A 12,212-nucleotide genomic window follows, 5' to 3' on the forward strand; every position below is an offset into this window, starting at 1 on the left:
AGCTAGTTTATGAAATGTTACACTCGACTGGATTCTTCTCAACAACATGGACACATCAGTCAGATGAAATTAATTAACATAATGAAAAAAAAAGTACCTGGAAAATTCAACAGATTCTTATGGGTGCAGTGATACCAACAAGCACGCTCAAAAATAGTCAGTAATTACTGAGAATCCACAGTTATCACTTCCATATTTTCCTCCAATTGATTCAGCTATTTAAAAATCAAATCATATTCTGTATTGTCAATACTTTTCTTTTGTACTACCTCAATGTATTTGTTTGGAATGATTTGTCTGGGTCAAGTAAAAAGCCTTTTCACTGTATTGTGGTTCATGTGAAAAAATAAACTGCAAATAAAAATTTTATGAAAAGCCCATTTTCAGCTACCCTAATTAATTCACTAATTTCTCTTAAAAACATGATATTCTAAAGCAATTACACTCTCAAGTTCAAGTTTTATCTCATCTGACTGTACATACAACCAAAAAAAAATTGCTCCAGACCACAGTGCACCCACAAAACACGCACACAGCACACAAACCAAAGTACTACCACAAATAAGTGAATAAAATTTCAAAATGCATGTGGTGCACAGCACATGTAAACAGTACAGTAAGCAGCTCACAGTCCTAGTGGCGAGACCTCACTGGTGGCAGGGTATTCATTCGTCTCCCAGCCTGAGGGAAGAAGCTGTTACCCAGTCTGGCAATCCTGGTCCCAATGCTCATGTACCTTCTCGTTGATGGTAGTGGGTCAGAGATTGTAGGATGGGTGTAGAATTGTAGCTTGTAATGATCTAGAATGCTGTCCTATTGTGTTGGTTCTTGTTAATGTATACATTAAAAACTAAAGCTGAAGGACTGGACCAACTTTAATTCCTGTTATTTCCTTGCCTATTAACACTGACCTTCTCCGTGTCCAATTTCAGCCTCAAACTTCCACACAAAATAGCCATTGTCCATCACAGATATAGAAAATTCCAACCACTTTGGTTGCAAATGACTAATCCTTCACCCCAGAGTACACCCTCTCTATCTAGGCTCTCGGAGAAAATAGCCTGTTACGACCTAATCCATCAAATTTCGCATAACTCAATAAAGATCACACCTCATTCTGAATTTTATAGAGTGTAAGTCAATCTTAAATCATTACTACCTCATTTGAGGCAAAATCCAAAAAAGGTTTGAGCAAGAATTTGAACTCAAAAAAAAATCAATAGGACAGCATTCTAGATCACACAATAGGATTAATGCTTTTGCCTTGACCACCAAAACTTTAAACTTTTTGCTTTAAATCTGAGTCATTATTCTGAATGAACAGACGACCAAGCTTAATCCAGTGAGTGCAAACTTTTAAATGGTTATTGCTCATTAACCAACAATTTGTCATCACTACTAAAATCGGTTTATAACTTTACAACAAATTATATTTCTAATTTTATGGCCTGTCTTAATGGGCAAAAAAATCCTAACACTCTATTTCAAATTCTTTCTTTTCATGTACTGCAGGTTTGATAAACCCAACTCTGGCACGAAATTTCTTGAGACAATTGTCACCACAACTAAGGTCAAATACTGCTGACCCCGAGGTTCCAACTGCCTATCCCAAATCCTGACATTCACATCGTCATTTTGTATAGTCAATTTCAGATGCTCTGAAAGATCCAACTAGAATTCCTTCCCCTTTCCTACTGACACTAACCCTTGACAAGTTCACTTTCATACTCATTCTGGGGAAAATCCCTTCTACTTTACAACCATCTCATCCTTTTCATTGTTAGCGTGCATACAATCTGCTGCCATGATTATGTCATAAACTTATCTGAAATTCCTCCTGTTTAACATAAAACAGAGCAAATCCCATTTCCAGCTGAAAACCTGGAAAACTATATTGCACCATTTCCATCCTTTTCTGCACCGTACATTCACAGAACAGTTTTTTTGAATGACCATCACGTCTTCGATGCAAGAACCATAGCTTGTTATGTATTTATTATTTCAGTAACATTTATATTGCTTGATTAAGCATTCCTATACAGGTTATATGTATAATACGCGAATTGCATACATCACACTGTCACAAGATATGTGCGCGCTTCACTTGAAGTAAACCCATAGATGGACTCACATTTTGAACTCCCCTGTTTTCCTTCGAATTAGTTTAATGTTTTGATGTTAAAAAATATAAAACATAGCAAATTTACAGAGAGCTGCTGCAAACAGTAGTACAACTTTAAACAGATAACGTGCTACAACGAAGTTGATAAGGATACATTTTAGCCAGAATATTGGAGAAGACTGTGATATTTGCTGTGCTCCTCAACACCTTAGCAGCCCCTTGCTCCCATTCTCCCTTTGACTTAAAATTTATAACAATATTGTGTGTCATCTATCATCCAAATAAAAAGTGAACCCAGTTGCTGGGGTATTAACAGAAATGGCATCCAACAGCCTGGAACACTTGCAAGTCCAGTTTCTTAAAGCCCAGAATGTGTTGAATCACTGGAGTTTTACCTTAGCATACTAAGTGGATTGACCTCATACCTGTAAAACCTAAAAGGCTCAAGTTAGAAACGTGAAGTATTCATGAGTGGAGGAAGCATCTCTATGCTTAGGAAATGTGGACAACCCAGTCCATACAGAAGCTTACTTTGAACCGCGTCCCTATTATTAGATTCAGCATCCACCTCCCACTGCAACAGTACCTTGACTGTACTATTTGTAGCCTACAAAGATACAACACAGCAACTGACTAGACACCATCACAAGGAGGAAACAATTTCTTGAGAACATCATATCAAGAGACTCACAAATATGTTATTAATTTGAAATTTCTCCCTGACAATAGTTAGAATCTCCAATGCAAGACTATAGGAGGAATCATGCAAAATGCACAAATCACTGTAATGGCCCAAAATGAACAGGACCATCAATAACTTTGCCAATCTTTTTCTATATCGAACACAGAAAGCAGGATAGCATCCAGTTACTGTAGTTCAAAAGTTTGATTGCATGTAAAAATATTCAGAACAACTCAAGCCAACAGAAGATGTTAACCTTACTTTTTTCACCCTTTAAATACATTTTCCAAACTTTCACATCAAGGAGTTATCAGAATGCTCAGAACAGATTTACCATCCAATCCAATCCTTTGAACTGGTAGAAATTCAAATTTCATTTCAATCCATTTAGTTATAAGCACGTGTACTCTAAACCATTATTTCCCCAAAACCAGAGTGTTTTAAAATCATTGTGATTTTTTTAAAAACAGGTAATTTGTCTCTTGAAAGGCTTTCTCAACGGCAAATGATCTCCCCCCCCCCCCCCCCCCATATTCACTTAAAATACAAATAGATGAAAACACAGGGATATACCTTTGAACCAGGTGGTGGTGTCAGGCCAAGAAATGCGTAAACTCCATTATCCTCTTTGGCATTGAAAAAAGCATCGAAATCCTACAACGGCAAGAACAATAACATAATCAAATTAGTGTACAATAAGCTAGCTTTCAATTAACACTGCAAACAGCAATATAGACACCGTTACAGTGAGATTACATTTACACGGTACTGAAGTTGTTAAAATTGCATAGGTATAAAAGATTTAAGAAAATTTGTTTACTTTTCTGCTTTAGGTTAATATCATTTGCAAAAGGGCCAAAATGAAACTGTTTTATGGATGAATCACATTTGTAAAATGCCTTGATGTGATTACTTAAATTTTAATGCTATAGCTGGCAAAAGAAGCAGAGTTCAATTACTCAAGACTTATTCCACACAGACACAAGTGGCCCGTGCAAGCTTGATTTCAAATTTTAAAAGAAATTTGTATAGGTACATGGATGGTAGGGGTATGGAGGGCTATGGTCTGGGTACAGGTCAATGGGAGTAGACAGCTTAAATGGTTCGGCACAAACTAAATGGACCAAAGGACCTGTTCTTTGCTGTACTGTTATATGATGATGACTCCATAACCTTTTGGCCCACCAATTCTACTCTGACCAACTACCTGCTTACAGGAAACTCATTTTATTCTCCTCCCAGATGCTCAAGTCACAATGCAACCTGTGAATGATTCACATACATCAACTTATAAGTAGAGGGGGGTGGAAATATTTTTTAAAAATCTTACCCCACAATACAGCTCATCATTAAATATCTGTGGCGGAAGAGGAATACCGTTCTGAGGGCGCTTTTCCCCGGGAACATTTTCCCGCATCCACTTTCGGTTGTCCTCATTTGCTGCTATATCCATTTCTTTGAAGTCTATTTTATTGGCTTCTAAGAAGCCGAGAACATCCTGTTGTTTCTTCTTGATCTGTGAATGAGGAGATGGGAACATGGTACAGGGTTAAATGACTAGCCATGATCTTGCTGAATGGTGGAGCAGGTCCATTAAGGATCAATCAACTGAATCACCTCCTTATGCTCGTCTTCTGTTTCAAATCTTAATGCCCAATTTTACAATCTGTTGCAATCCCACAATGTTTCTTCGAAGTTATGTTCACCAAAACTACGCATCACAGAAAAGTCACCTGTGAAAGTCCCACAGCATAAATCTAGTCTGGAATAAAATGCCTCTGTCATTTGGAGAAACCAAAAGTTGGAGGAACTCAGCGGGTCAGGCAGTATCTGTGGAGGGAAATGTTCAGTTGTCATTTCAGGCCAACAGCCTTCATCTAGACAGAAAGATAGGAGAAAAATGCCAGTATCAAGAGGAGAGGGCAAGGGAAGGTGTGAAACAAGAGCTGGCAAGCACGATGTGGATCTAGGCAGGGAGAGACAGGCAGATGGAGGGTGTGGGGGAAGAGTGCAAACAGCAACAGAGACTGGGTGGTGCCAGATGGAGTTAAAGGACTGCAGAGAATATAACCTTGATCAGATGCTGAGATTTAGGTTTTGAAATGATCAATTATCTTGGCAAGGATCAGGAAGTGTAATCAAATTGCATGACACTCAATAAAGGACAAATAGTAAAACTTAGAAAAGACAAACATAATTAAATATTGAATTCAGAACAGACAGTAATAAGAATTTCAAAAGTTCTGAAGAGAAATATAAATTTACATGATGCTCCAAAGTCTCAAAATCAGATTTCAAATAAAAACCCAATTAAATGAAATAACAGCAGGAATTCTGCAGATGCTGGAAATTCAAGCAACACACATAAAAATTGCTGGTGAACGCAGCAGGCCAGGCCTGACAAAGGGTCTCGGCCTGAAACGTCGACTGCACCGCTTCCTAGAGATGCTGCCTGGCCTGCTGCATTCACCAGCAACTTTTATGTGTGTTAAATGAAATAACAGACACCCATTGCTTCTTACTGAGTGCTTGCTGTGAGAAAATATATTGGAATAGGAATTATTACTTCCTGCTTGTTAAAAGCTAATAATCAATGATAAAAAAGCTATTAAACAAAACCATTACCAAGACTAATTTCCTCTACGTGTGGAAATAGTGTGTTACTTACACAGTCATTATCTGAGAGGGTTTGTGGTACTTTGGAGGCTAAATTGTGTCCACATGTACACAAGCCCACTTATTTGTTCTGATTGGATGTGAACAGGATTTTTAAAATTGATTTGGAAACTCTACAGCATAATTTCTTTCATGGAAATTACCGTCAGCTATTTCAATTGTTAAGGAATCGATGAACAGGCTTTTGATTGCTTGGAAACAAAATTAAATCTCTTATATTGGCTTGCCTTGATTATATTTAAATCCACAGATCAGAAGCTAATTTCTAGTCCCGTAGCAATGTTTTAAGTGAAATAACACAACAGGTGCTTCTTGTTGCATTTACCAATATTTGCATGAATTACTGAGACTCAGTTACCTGCTTTGGTGCCAAAAGCCAAGTAAAGACCATAAACCAATAATCTCAACTGTAACACTACCAAAAATATTGATCAAGTACTCATTGATTTTAAATGCTGTTTGTTTTACCTTACTAAAATACTTCCCGTATTTGCCTGAATTAAATAACTTGTGGTTTACAGTAGGAAGGGCCACCAGCAAATATCATTGGGACTAGTAAAGTACTGTAATCTCTCTAATCCCATGGCAAATAGTTTACATACGATACTCAATAGTGTCAGCAGGTTTGTGGAGCTGTAAAAGGGAAAAAGATACACCAAGAAACAGATTCTCTTGAAGGCAACGACTCTCAGCAGCACTGTCTGATACAAAGTATTATTGCTATCTTTTATATTATTGAACCAATGCATACTGCATCTATTAAGATTGAACTAGACCAAAACCCAAGCTTGAATCTATTGACAGAATTTCTATCATGCTAGGTAACCAGCTTGTTATCATAATTAACAAATTTACATCATTATTAAACTATTGGGGGAAACTGGAGGGTCCTTATTCCTCAGGGGGGAAATAAATCAACATCATCTTCCCAAATTCCTCAAAGCGGTCATCAGACAAAACAGCCACTTCACAGTTTCATTCAAAAACTAAGAGAGATTCCCAGAACAAAAATTAACAGTGGATCACCAAGAAAAAAAAATCAACTGGCACTTTAAAGGACTAAAGATTAAGGAACTGATTCCTAGCTTTCATTAAATCGCGGAGAGAGGAAAAAAATGTACGCTTTAGAAATCAAGTCACCTTTGGTTAGTAAAGCGTCCCATCCCTAAAATATTCATAAATATTCCAATTTGCTTTGAGGAAATGACAGGTCATTTACAGTCTACAGACATGAAGTCAATGTAAAAATAGAAATCTATTTTAATTTCCTCCCAAGGCATAGCAGCCATATCCCTGACAGGCAAACCCAAGATAACCCATCTCCCTGTCAAGATGGAAGAGGAGTGCTGAAGAATCTGACAAGGAACACGGCTGTCTCTCCACCCATACTGCCTCTCAGAGAAACACGAGCTACTCTATGAGGCGACTGAACATTCCAGACCACCAGCCTGTATGTCAAATGACGTAATTGAATACAGCAGATATACAATATCACATCAATAGCAAAGAGCTGAAGTAATCTACGTTGTTATCCCCATTTGCACTTTCTTGGTAATATCAACCACAATCACAATTTGTGTGGAACTTAATTGCAAAGTTCTGCATTATGGATTTGTTTTATTTACAAGAATTGAGTTTTAACAAATTAGTTTCATTAAAATTAAAGAGTCATGATCAATTTTTCAAACAATAGACACACCTTAGTAAAACTGCCACACCAAACTCTTTCCACTAGTGTCAGCTTTAGCACACAATTCTCAAAATTACTGCTAGCTGCCCCACCACTTCCAGTTAAATGACACAAGTTCTAAGTAAGTTCATAATAGGAAGCAACTGCCTTCATCTTTTCTGTTAAGCTTTTTGAAATACATTTTAAACACATTAAAACTTAAATATCAAGCAACACACATCAAAGTTGCTGGTGAACGCAGCAGGCCAAGCAGCATCTGTAGGAAGAGCTGCAGTCGGCGTTTCAGGCCGAGACCCTTCGTCAGTGTTAGTCCTGACGAAGGGTCTCGGCCTGAAACGTCGACTGCACCTCTTCCTACAGATGCTGCTTGGCCTGCTGCGTTCACCAGCAACTTTGATGTGTGTTGCTTGAATTTCCAGCATCTGCAGAATTCCTGTTGTTTGCGTTTAAAAAAACTTAAAATATTTCCATGTAGAGCATCACCCATATTAATTGCACTACAGAATCTTATTGAAGAAAATTGTTAAATACTGAGGAATAAATGGCTGATGATTAAAAGCCTATTTAACAGACTTGAAATCTTAGTCCTTATATAGTGCAGCACATGACAAAGAACAAGAGGATACCATTGACAAGAAGCCACAAGATTTGTAATGGGAGCTACCTAGTTCAGAATTCAAAGCTCCACCATACAAGGATTTTTTTAAAAAACTCACAAGAACAGACATTGTTGGAATACTCCATAGATCACGAAACACTTATGGAGGGTGAAAATGAGTTAAGATGCAATGTTTTTTGGCAAGGACTCTCTAGCCCACACTGATGACTTTTCCTGTCTTCAACCCTCCTTCTCTTGCTGGTCTTCTGCTTGCTCTGGATCTTTTCATGGCTAACTGCTTATGAGTCTATGTCTTGACTTTACTAACCCCTCTCCAATCCTAACCTCACTCCATCTGAACACACTGCTCTCCATTCTCTCCTCACTAATCCCATCCTCACCATCAAACCCGCAGACAAAGTCAAAGTACAGACCTGAGTCCAATTGAGAATTTGTGGCTGGGCTTGAAAAGGGCTGTTCACTCATAATCCCCAGGCAATCTGACAGAGTTTAAGCTGTTTTGTAAAAAAACAAATGGGGAAAAAACTGATAGAGACCTATCCACACAGACTCAAGGCTGTAATTACTGCCAAAAGCGCATCTACTAAATACTGACTTGAAGGGAGTAAATACCTATGCAATCAATTACTTTATGTTCTATATATTTGTAATTAATTTACATCACTTTGTAGAGATCTATTTTCACTTTGACACGAAACAGTATTTTTCTGTCGATAAGTGTCAAAAAAGCCAAAGTAAATCCACTGTGATTCAATGTAGTAAAAACAATGAAACATGAAAACGTCCAAAGCACTGTATAAACCCCAATGTTTCTCATGGCTACCTGGACTATACCTCTTCCCACCCTGTCATTGTAAAAATGCCATCCGACGCATCTGCTCTTAGGGTGAGGCTTTTCATTCCAGAAATAATGAGATGTCCTCCTCCTTCAAAGAAAGGGGCTTTCCATCTTCCACCATCAACATTGCTTTCATCTGCATCTCTTCTATTCTGCAAACATCTGTCCTCACTCCATCCATCCACCACCCCAACAGGGTCAGGGTTCCCCTTGTCATCACCTACCACCCCACCAGCCTCCAAATAATTCCCCACAAGATCTGCCATCTCCAATGGGATCCCACGACCAAGCAAATCTTTCCATCCCCTCTCACTTTCTGCTTTCCACAGGGATCGCTCCCTAAGCGACTCCCTTGTCCATTCATCCCTCCCGGTATTTATCCATACAAGTGGAACAAGTGCCATACCTGCTCCCACACCTCCTCCCTCACTACCATTTAGGGCCCCATAAAATCCTTATAGGTGAGGCAAAACTTCACCTGAAAGTCTGTTAGGGTCATCTACTGTATCTGGTGCACCAGGTATGTTCTCCTGATTGGAGACCACTTCACCAAGTACTTGCGCTCCATCCGCCAGAAAAAGCAGGATCTCCCAGTGGTCACCCCTTTCAATTCTACTTCACATTCCAACATGTCTGTCCATAGCCTCTTCGCCTGTTGCAAAGAGGCCACACTCAGGTTGGAGGAGCAATGCCTTATATTGTGTCTGGGTAGCATCCAGCCTGATAGCATGAACATCGATATCTTGAACATCTGGTAATAGCGTCCCTCTCCTTCACCATTCCAATTTCTCTCTTACCTCATCTCCTAACCTGCCCATCACCTCCCTCTCGTGCTCCTCCACTTCCCTTTCTTCCATAGCCTTCTATCCTGTCCTAACAGATTCCCTCTTTTCCAGCCCTTTTTCTCCTCCCAGTCGACTTCCCAGCTCTTTACTTCACCCCTCCCCCAGTTTCACCTATCACCTATCTTGTAGTTCTTCCTCCCTTACCCTCACCTTCTTACACTGACTTCTCATCTTTTTCGCTCCCAGTCCTGATGAAGGGTCTCGGCCCGAAATATCGACTGTTTACTCTTTTCCACAGATAGTGCCTGGCCTGCTGAGTTCCTCCAGAATTGTATGGATTACTAAGATGCAATGTTGATGAGGTTTCAAAACGTTCTCCCAATTTCCGCTGAACCAAGTTCTAGATGTATACAAAGCTTTTTTTTTTGAACTTGCATTGATCTTCACGTGAACAGTGCTGGAAGTCAATGGAGGGCACAAATAAGAGCAGCAGAGAATTAAGGAAATGCAACAGATTACTAATACAAGCCAACTCGAGCCATTCTACAAAATGGATACTTGGTCCAAACTTAGTTTCCCCAATGCAGAGACCATGACATTGCTAGCATCAGCCGTCCAATTGAAAGTACCAGTGAACTAGAGGGCCATGGAGAAATGACACAGAAGGGGAGTTGAAGCTTTGAACAGATCAGTGATGATCATGTTGAAGGGAAGAGCTGGCCTGAGGGACAAGATTGTCTTCTATTTATTACAACAATAAGTGTATTATGTTCATTACAATGTGGATAAATATGAGGTTATCCGCATTGGCTCTAAAGACATGTCAATGGTGGCAGTTTGGTGAAAGTTTAAATGAGACCTGGATATCCTTGTGCACCAGCAGCTGAGGGCAGGCATTCAATAAACTGTGGGGAGGCAAGTGGTACGTCACCAGCTTTAGTTTTACGAGGATTTAATTACAAGAGCAAAGATATTGCTCTGCCTCTGCAGAGTGCCTTGCAAATACCCCAAGCATAAAACATACAATTAAGTTTCAGTGAATTATTTTATAATCGAAACATTGAAGAATGAGAGGAAATATCAGAAAACCAAGTTTTAACAGGACAAGAAAGACATTCCCACGAACCAGAGTAGAAGTCCCAGAATACAAACAAAGAAACAGAGGTGAATCTATTTAATTCTCTACCACAGAAGGCAGTGGAAGACAAGGTATTAAATTCAAGGAGGATGTAGATATACTTCTTAATGCTAAGGGATAGAGAGAAAAGGGGTAACAGGAATCTGAAGTAAATGATCACCACAAATCATACTGGAGTGGGTCGAAGAGCCAAATGACCTTACTCTATCTCCCATCTCAAAGTCTGTCACTGATTTATGACACACACTGCTATTTGCATACTTACTCATGTGGAATCCAAACTGTACTATCACAGAATATGTGTAGCTTGGAAAAAAGCCATTTGGCTCAGTGAGTACATATCATTTCGGCACAAGAACAATACAGCAATCCCTATTCCCCTACGAACTCTCCTGCAAGTTCTTTCCTTTCACATATTTATCCAGTGATAGTTGATTCTGCCTCCACTACTACTCAGAGGATACATTTAATAGAATTCTGTATAAAAGTGTTTCCTTAGTGACAAGAATCCACATTTAAATCTGCATAGAATAGCACAGTAATAGAAACAGAAACATAGAAAATAGGTGCAGGAGTAGGCCATTCGGCCCTTCGAGCCTGCACCACCATTCATTATGATCATGGCTGATCATCCAACTCAGGACCCCACCCCAGCCTTCCCTCCATACCCCCTGACCCCCGTAGCCACAAGGGCCATATCTAACTCCCTCTTAAATATAGCCAATGTACTGGCCTCAACTGCTTCCTGTGGCAGAGAATTCCACAGATTCACCACTCTCTGTGTGAAGTTTTTCCTAATGTAGAGGTTTGCGTAATATTTCACAGATTCAGATTTAATATCACAAGCAGATGGTGTGAAATTTGTGTAGCAGCAGTACACAACACAATGAGAACTTTAAAGTACATATATTAAAAAGTCAAATTAAATTAGTGTAAAAAGAAGAAAAGAGAGTGAGGTAGTGTTCATGGATTCAATGTCCATTCAGAAATCAGATGGCAGAGGGGAAGAAGCTGTTCCTGAATTGTTGAGTGTGTGCCTTCAGGCTCCTGTACCTCCACCCTGAGGGTAGCAATGAGAAGAGGCCATGTCCTGGGTGATGGGGGTCCTTAATGCTGGATGCCGCTTTTTTGAAGCATCCCCCTTGAAGATGTCCTGGAGGCTGGGGAGGCTAGTGCCCACGATGGAGGTGACTGAGTTCACAACTCCCTGCAGCTTATTCCGACCCTGCGCAGTGCCAGCAAATGGCGTTCAATTCCCGTCGCTGTCTGCTAGGAGTCTGTACATTCTCCCCATGACTGTGTGTGTGTGGATTTCTGGGGTAACCCAGTTCCCTCACATTCCTTTCACATTAATGGTCTGGGTTAGTAAGTCGTGGGCATGCTATATTGGCATCAGAGGCACAGCCACCCTCGTAGGCTGCCCCCAGCACATTTTTGGACCGTGATGGTCATTGATGCAAACATTGCATTTCATTGCATGTTTCGATGTACATGCAAATCAAGCAGATCTTTAAACTTAAGCATTAGAGTCAGGGGTGCCCTACTTATAACCCAAGCAAAATATTCAAGCAACTGATAACCCAAACTTCTAAGCAAGTGCATCTGCAACTATGTTTGGCCAAGTGGTGTGGATAGAAAGTTTATATTCCTGTTTTAGACCAT

The 12,212-nt window shown here is 39.7% G+C and overlaps 1 protein-coding gene across 6 annotated transcripts in view; it reads right to left on the minus strand.

The window, feature by feature from the left end:
• The window catches only part of LOC140198840 (adapter SH3BGRL-like), a 43,816-nt gene that overhangs the window by 16,823 nt on the left and 14,781 nt on the right, over positions 1–12,212 (minus strand). For all 6 annotated transcript variants that reach the window (XM_072259967.1, XM_072259966.1, XM_072259964.1 and 3 more), the window contains exons 2-3: positions 4,135–4,320; positions 3,378–3,458 (exon numbers count right to left, since the gene is read on the minus strand). In XM_072259967.1, coding sequence (XP_072116068.1) covers positions 3,378–3,458; positions 4,135–4,320 — 267 coding nt within the window. The remainder of the gene's footprint in view (positions 1–3,377; positions 3,459–4,134; positions 4,321–12,212) is intronic.

This window comes from Mobula birostris, chromosome 6 (genome assembly GCF_030028105.1).
Source record: "Mobula birostris isolate sMobBir1 chromosome 6, sMobBir1.hap1, whole genome shotgun sequence".
Lineage (NCBI taxonomy): Eukaryota > Metazoa > Chordata > Chondrichthyes > Myliobatiformes > Myliobatidae > Mobula > Mobula birostris.